This window comes from Ovis canadensis, chromosome 13, assembly GCF_042477335.2.
Source record: "Ovis canadensis isolate MfBH-ARS-UI-01 breed Bighorn chromosome 13, ARS-UI_OviCan_v2, whole genome shotgun sequence".
In the NCBI taxonomy this organism is placed as follows: domain Eukaryota; kingdom Metazoa; phylum Chordata; class Mammalia; order Artiodactyla; family Bovidae; genus Ovis; species Ovis canadensis.
The window spans coordinates 31440013-31447353 of record NC_091257.1 but is presented as its reverse complement, the minus strand read 5'-3'; the positions used below and the strand labels follow the sequence as shown (position 1 = coordinate 31447353).

Sequence of the window (7341 nt, the reverse complement as noted above, 5' to 3'; positions counted from 1 at the left end):
ATCCCTGTCTGCCCTGTCTAGTCTCTTTTGTCCCTTCGTGGACAGCATAGTGTAAGGGAAAGCATATAATCTTAGCAATCTGCTAACCCAAATTTTAGTTCCTCCTACTTCTTAACGAGGACAATGAGCAACACGGATTATCTTTAACTTGCACGTGTTTCTAATGTCAAGAAAAACACCATATTGCAACAGGTGTTCAATAAACACCTATCTTGAGTATTGAGGATTGAGGAAACACCATTTTACTCTTACAGGATCATTTCTTAGTTTTGGTCCATTATAGCTGGTTCTTCATACGAGTCAGAGAAGATGCAGGGGATCAACGCTAAAGTAATACACTTTAATAAAAAGTCTTCCAAAATTAACTGGTTTGGCAACTTGCTGTGGAGAACTAACAGTCCCTTCCTGAAAGGTAATTCAAAATAATGATGCCTGTTGCAGTGATGACTGAGAGTAAGAAGGTTAAGATACAGAAGATATATCTCATGGCTCAACTTGAAGATTAACAAGAAACAGACCTGGGAGGTGTAAGGTTAGACATTTGGAGAGATCTAAATTTAAAAAACTCTAGTCTTCCATCTAATTTTGTGCTTAGACTTTTGAAATATTTTAACTCAAGAAATCAAGAGATCTGAAAAAAAGATGACCCTGTGCTTTTATTTTTTTTCGAGTTTAATATACAACATTGATAACCATTCTCATTAAATAGATCCTTGTGATTTTACTGGTTGACATTCATGGTACTAAGTTACATGATTTATGATTTACGATGTGAATCACTAATCTACTGCTGTGGCCAGAACAACCTATACATTGGTTCTAAAAGACACTGACAGTTGCCAGTAAAGGTGGAGAGGGTATTCCAGGGCCTCGGGTACTCTCCCATTTCTGAGAAAACAGTATTATGGCACAAGAATGGTATATGGTAGTTTCTGCAGCACCAAACCATATAAAGCTAGGAAGTCTGCTGATGTTTAGTTATACTCTCCAGTACTAAGCCTAATTTCCGAATAAGGGAATAGATTGGTGATCTCTAGAAGTCCCCAAAGCACCTAACACTGGGAAGTTCCTGCCATCAAAGTGATCCTTAAGTGCCACAAATAAACATCGTATGACAGCAGGGACTTTTAGAGGTGAGGCTGATCAACCAGTGGCTGAAATCCCCATATCAGACACCGCCCAACGTTAATTAAAAATATTAAGGTATTGCAGCAAGAATAGTTAAGGGGGACAAAAAAGATACTATGGCAAAGTAGACCACCAATCAATTTCACTGTAGCTACAATTCAATAATAATGTGCTAAGGGTCCTTCACCCAGAGGTCTATATTTAATAGGACCGATACTTAAGGATAATGGGTAAAATCGTGATCCTGAAGAACACAAATTAGGAATAATACAGTTTTGCTATAGTATTTGATAAAACATTTTTCACAGTGGCTGGAAAGCAGCACCAGAGATGACATAAAATATAGGTACTCAAGGACTTTGAATAAAGAAGGGAAGATTCATGAAAGTGACACGCAGTAAGAAAATCTGGAGGAAACACAGCAGTGGGACACTGGCTCACACTATATGCCTGGGTGTACGTGTATAGGGAACTATTGGGGTCTCCCCCTGTTCCAGAGATGTCCTTGGACTTCCCCTGGCAGGTGTGTTGTGTTTCAATAGTGACCTGATCAACCCCAAAAAAGAAAATTGCAAGTCACTTCAGTCGTGTCGGACTCTGTGACCCTATGGACTGTAACCCCCAGGCTCCTCTGTCCATGGGATTCTTGAAGCAATAAATTCCTGTTCAAGAACTTTTCCTGGGTCCATACAGTTAATCAGAAAGAGGAGAGTCTAAAGACATCTGGATCAGGACCCAGTTCTACAACTCACTCTGATCTAAAACAATATAACATTATGGTACATTAAGGAGGAAAGTGACTTGTGGGATTCATGTCTCAAAGAACAATTCCTTTGGCTGTGCCATGTATTCTAGATTCACCTCTCCTCCACCCTCATCAATCTCAACGTCTTCCAGGAATACAATCTTTTCATGGTACCTAGCGAGTGGAGGAGACAAGCCTTTCTTTTCATGGCAGTTTTCTTACAAGGAAGTAGTATGTCTTCAAAGGACGTCATGGGATGAAGGTCTTGGTGAGGATTTCTTCATGCTGCTGTAGGTGAACGGTGCCGATTCCCACAGCCGGTACTGGCAACGCGGGTCGGCTCACAAGACGCAGCTATTGTGGAAACAGAAAAGAAATAAAATGACATTTGAAATCAATCATACCTCTGCTTAGCTCGCCCAGGGACACGAATGTATTTCTCTTAAGCTGTTTAACCATAAATCACCCTTTTAGAAAGTAATGAGTGACATAAACTAGATTACAGGGAGATCTGTGTCACAACTGAAAACTAAATTCCAGGCATGATAAGGTGAGACACATTCAGGAATTTGTCCTGTTCTTAGGTAACTGTTACTTGGTTTTAGCTGTAGGGTTTTCTAATTTAGAACTATTCACAGGTGAAAATGATTGGAACCTGGTAAGCTGATATCTGATGCTGAAGCTGAAACTCCAATACTTTGGCCACCTGATGCCAAGAGCTGACTCATTTGAAAAGATCCTGATGCTGAGAAAGATTGAAGGCAGGAGGAGAAGGGGACGACAGAGGATAAGATGGTTGGATGGCATCACTGACTCAATGGACATGAGTTTGGGTAAACTCTGGGAGTTGGTGATGGACCGGAAGGGCTGGCGTGCTGCAGTTCATAGGGTTGCAAAGAATGGGACATGACTGAGCGACTGAACTGAACTGAAGCTGATGTCAAGTGACTTGAGTTCTAAACAAAGCAGAATAGAAAGACAAACAGAAGCAAGCATGATTGTTCTTCTCTTGTGTTTATCTTCCTAAAACATAACTAAGAACTTGGCCTTTGATATTTACCAGCCTTGCAGGTGGGCCTGGAATAAGTGTTATTGTAAAACAAGCCAGCTCATGGCTCTCCTCCCCTGGGGCTTGGTTACTAATCTTTGGGACAAGAATGCTGCCAAGTAGGCTAATGGGAAAGGTAGCCAACAGGTAGGTCTTCTACCTTTTTGAGTATAATCAGTGTTTTTGTTTTGTTTTTTTAACATAATACTAGTAGGTACACATACACAACTTGCTGAACACTCGGAAGTTTAGTCTGAAAGAGGAGCCTAAAACTAGATTTTATATTTTAGTTTATCTTTATAGAACTTTGGACTGATAATAGGGGATAAACCTATTTGTTGGCACTCCAGAGGAAATGGGACACACACAGAACACTGCAAGGAAGAGCTTTTACCTTGCAGGCCAGTTGCTTCTCAAACCTTGGAGAAACAAAAAACCAAGGACCCATGTTCTGAGGCTCCTCCTGACTCCAGATAACATCTATAAAAGAAGAAATTTCATCTCAGTACAGCAAGTAAATGTATATACAACATATTACACACACAAAAACACACAATATGTATGTGTGTGTGCACATACATACACATACCATACATGCTATCTATATATGTATATATATGCTGCTGCTGCTGCTAAGTCACTTCAGTCGTGTCCGACTCTGTGCGACCCCATGGACTGTAGCCTACCAGGCTCCATCCATGGGATTTTCCAGGCAAGAATACTAGAGTGGGTTGCCATTTCCTTCTCCAGGGGATCTTCCTGACCCAGGGATTGAACCTGGGTCTCCCGCATTCCAGGCAGACGCTTTACCATCTGAGCCATATGCACATACATACAAACACACATATATCCTCAATACATACCTTTCTAATATGGCACAGTGTTATCTTTTTTTTTTGAGAAATGCATAGTCATATATCCATCACCATCACCACCATGATACATAACAATGCTCTCAATCCCAAATATCCCCTCATTCTGTCCCTTATACTCAACTCTTCCTCCCACCCCTAGCCTCTAGCAATCACTGATCTTTTCTCTATCCACAAAGTTCTGCTTTTTCCAGATCAAGCAGATAAATGGAATCACACAACCAGCCCTTTGGGTCTGGCTTCCATGAATTAGCAAAATCCATTGGTGATTTTGCCAACTGCAACAGTTCACTCTCTTTCATTGCTGAGGATTAAGATATTGTAGGGATGCACAAAGAAATTGTATCTTCATTCACCAGTTGAAGGATGTTCGAATCATTCCCAGTTTGGGGCAATTATGAATAGAGCTGCTATCAACATTCATACATGGATTTTTCCTTTCTCTTGGGTAAATACCTAGGAGAGGGACTGCAGGGTGGTACAGTAACTCTGTGTGTAATTGCATGCGAAACTGACAAACTGTTTTCCAGAGTGACTGGACCAGTCTGTGTCCCCACCAGCAGTGACTGAGGGTACCAGTTTCCCTGCATCCTTATCAGTTCTTCATATTGCTTTGTTTCCATTTTAGTCATTTGAATTGGTATGTAGTCATATCTCACTTTAGCTTAATTTGCATTTCTCTATCACTGATTATGTTGAGGATCCTTTGATATGGTTACTTGCCATGTGGTTCTTTGGTAAAATGCCACTGCAATTCTTTTGCACCTTTTGAAAAACTGGATTATACGTTTTCTCACTGTTGAGTTTTCAGAGCTCTTTAAACATTCTGGATATTCCTTTGTCAGATACGTACAATATTTAAAAATATTTTCTCCTAGCTTTCAGCTTGTCTTTTTTATATTCTTTGCAATGCCTTTCACAGTGCAGAAGTTTTTCATTTTGGTAAAATCCAGTTTTTCTTTTCTGGAACATTCTTTTGGTATTATATCTAAGAACTTTTTGCCTAACCCAAGGTCACAAAAATTTTCACCCATTTTCTTCTAGAAATTTTATAGCTTTACATTTAGGTCTGTGATCTACTTTGAGTTAATTTCTGTGTTAGGTGCATATAGATATCCAATTATTCCAGCCCCACTTGCTGAAAAGGCTTATCTTTTACAATCATACTGGATTTATCATAAATGATAGTGTAGCATTGATAGTATCACATTCCTCCAAACTCAAGAAGTTAGATGTCATATATGAGAGGGAGGGAGACTGAATGGGACACCAGAAAAGACAAGGAGACAGTGGCTTTAGCTGAACTATTCTCACATCTCCAGATTCCATGAGAGTCAACTTTCTAGTAACTCTCACTTCCCCTGTACCAGCTTTTCATTTGAGATATTCCAAATACATTTCAGATATCTTATTTTACCTCTAACGTGTTTGTATTTGCTCATCTCTTGCTGCAGTGAATCCAGTGGGAAAGGACAGAGTTCTTCTATTCGGATGATGGCAAAGTCATGCTTCCTGGCCTCCAAAGATTCTCTTTGCTTCATCAGGGCATAGAAATGTTTGCCACAGCAGAACACCAGACTCTTAACCCTGTTGGGCAGGAAAAGGACAATTGGGTGGGGGAGAAATATCTTAAAATAAGAATTGTAGAGATTGCCCTGGTGGTCCAGTGCTGAGACTCCATCTCCCCATGCAGGGGACCAGGTTCCACCCCTGGCCAGGGAACTAGGTCTCACACGTTGCAACTAAGAGTTCGCCTGCCGCAACTAAAGATCCTGTGTGCTGCAACTAAGACCTGAGAAGCCAAAATAAAATTTTTTTAATAATTAATTAATTTTTTTAAAAAAGGTAAGAATTGTAGCAGAAGAAAGGAGGGACCACAGAGATTGAAATGCTTTGCCTCTGAAGCAGTAGGGGCGCTGTAGTGGGTTTCAGTCATGGTATGCAGTGGGAAACCTTTTTTAATAACACCCACTCCAGTGTTCTTGCCTGGAGAATCCCAGGGACAGGGGAGCCTGATTGGCTGCTGTCTATGGGGTCGCACAGAGTCGGACACGACTGAAGTGACTTAGCAGCAGCAGCAGCAGCACTCCAAACTTCACTCTTCTGTGCATAATCTAACTCCTACACCACAGACTTAAAGGACTTATACGTTTCAGAATAGAGATTAGGGTCACTTGGTTCACTTAACATGAACAAGTTCTCCCACTCTTCACAAATCTACTGCAGAGTATGAAAATAGAGCTCCACTTCAGATTACTTTTTTGGATCCACAGATGAATCTCCAATAACAGGTTGGAATGTTGTTCCCGGTGCCATTTCCTGAAGAGCTGATACAGCTGCCTAAGGAAGGGGAGAAAAAGACACAAATCTATAAACCAATGGACAGGAGCTAAAGATGCTTTTACTTACAAGGGATCTTTCAAAGGACTAGTGTCAAAATTCTCTCCCTATAAGTAAACATATGTACTGATAAACATAGTATCTTTCTCAGAAGTATCTGTTCTGCATACTTCAGGATAAAATTGTTTCTCTGAGGTTACAGACTATTACCTTTTGTCTGGTGCCATGATAAAATTTTAACAATTAGAATTTCTGTTTGATGACTCAACTGGATTATCAATTAAAAATCTGCCTTAATCTGTGGGAATCAGAAGCAACATTATATAGAATCGGTATTGTAAGCCAGCATAGCTAAGGTAGTGCAATTATTTCTGTCTTTAGGATTTTGATGATAATTTGTAAACATAACCATCAATAAGAACAATATAAGAATATTGTGAGAAGAAATTTTATTACTGAGCTCAATTTAAATATATACTTGTTGGGAATTGCCTGGCGGTCCTGTGGTTAGGACTCAGCACTTTCAGTGCCAAGGGCCTGGGTTTCAATCCCTGGCCAGGGAACCAAGATCCCAAAATAAATATTTTGTGGTACAACCCCAAAATAAATACTTGTAAAGAACTTAAAGTAGAAAACTGATGAAGCCCAAGGTGAAGGATTTGATCTTTTCTGCTGTCATCTAAGTTAGTTTCCTTATAGTCTAGTCCTAGCTGAGTATGACATTTCGTCAAGGTCATTGAGGACAGCCATATAAACGCTGGAATATTGTGATATAATCTAAAAACATAATATTAGCTATTGCTAAGTGCCTCAGTAGTGTCCAACTCTGTGACCCTATGGACTGTAGCCCACTAGGCTCCTCTGTCCATGGGATTCTCCAGGCAAGAACAGTGGAGTGGGTTGCCATGTCCTCCTCCAGGGGATCTTCCTGACCCAGGGACTGAACCCAAGTCTCTTAAGTCTCCGTCCTTGGCAGGTGGGTTCTTTACCACTAGCATCACCTGGGAAACCCTAAAGGGGACACTCTGACTACATAGCAGGAGGCAATCTTTCTCCTTTCTGAACCAGAGTCCTTCGTCAGTCCCCACTTCCTATAGCAGAAATCAAAAGGAGCTGGAGTTCAGAGTCAGGTACCAAACTGGGGTGGGGTTTTGGTACCACTTGGCAGGTGTACCTCTGAGTCATGTCTGCCACATGGCAAGTCACCT

At 40.7% G+C, this 7341-nt stretch overlaps 1 protein-coding gene across 3 annotated transcripts in view; it reads right to left on the bottom strand.

Annotated features, from left to right (window-relative positions):
- Positions 1–632: 632 nt before the first annotated feature.
- DHTKD1 (dehydrogenase E1 and transketolase domain containing 1) overlaps positions 633–7341 on the bottom strand; it is a 35692-nt gene continuing 28983 nt past the window's right edge. For 2 of the 3 annotated variants that reach the window (XM_069547248.1, XM_069547249.1), the window contains exons 14-17: positions 6051–6133; positions 5211–5380; positions 3316–3401; positions 633–2227 (exon numbers count right to left, since the gene is read on the bottom strand). In XM_069547248.1, the coding sequence (XP_069403349.1) occupies positions 2123–2227; positions 3316–3401; positions 5211–5380; positions 6051–6133 (444 nt within the window). In that variant the 3' untranslated portion in view covers positions 633–2122. Of the gene's footprint in view, positions 2228–3315; positions 3402–5210; positions 5381–5981; positions 6134–7341 lie in introns of all 3 variants that reach the window. The other variant, XR_011248087.1, reaches the window with a different exon arrangement.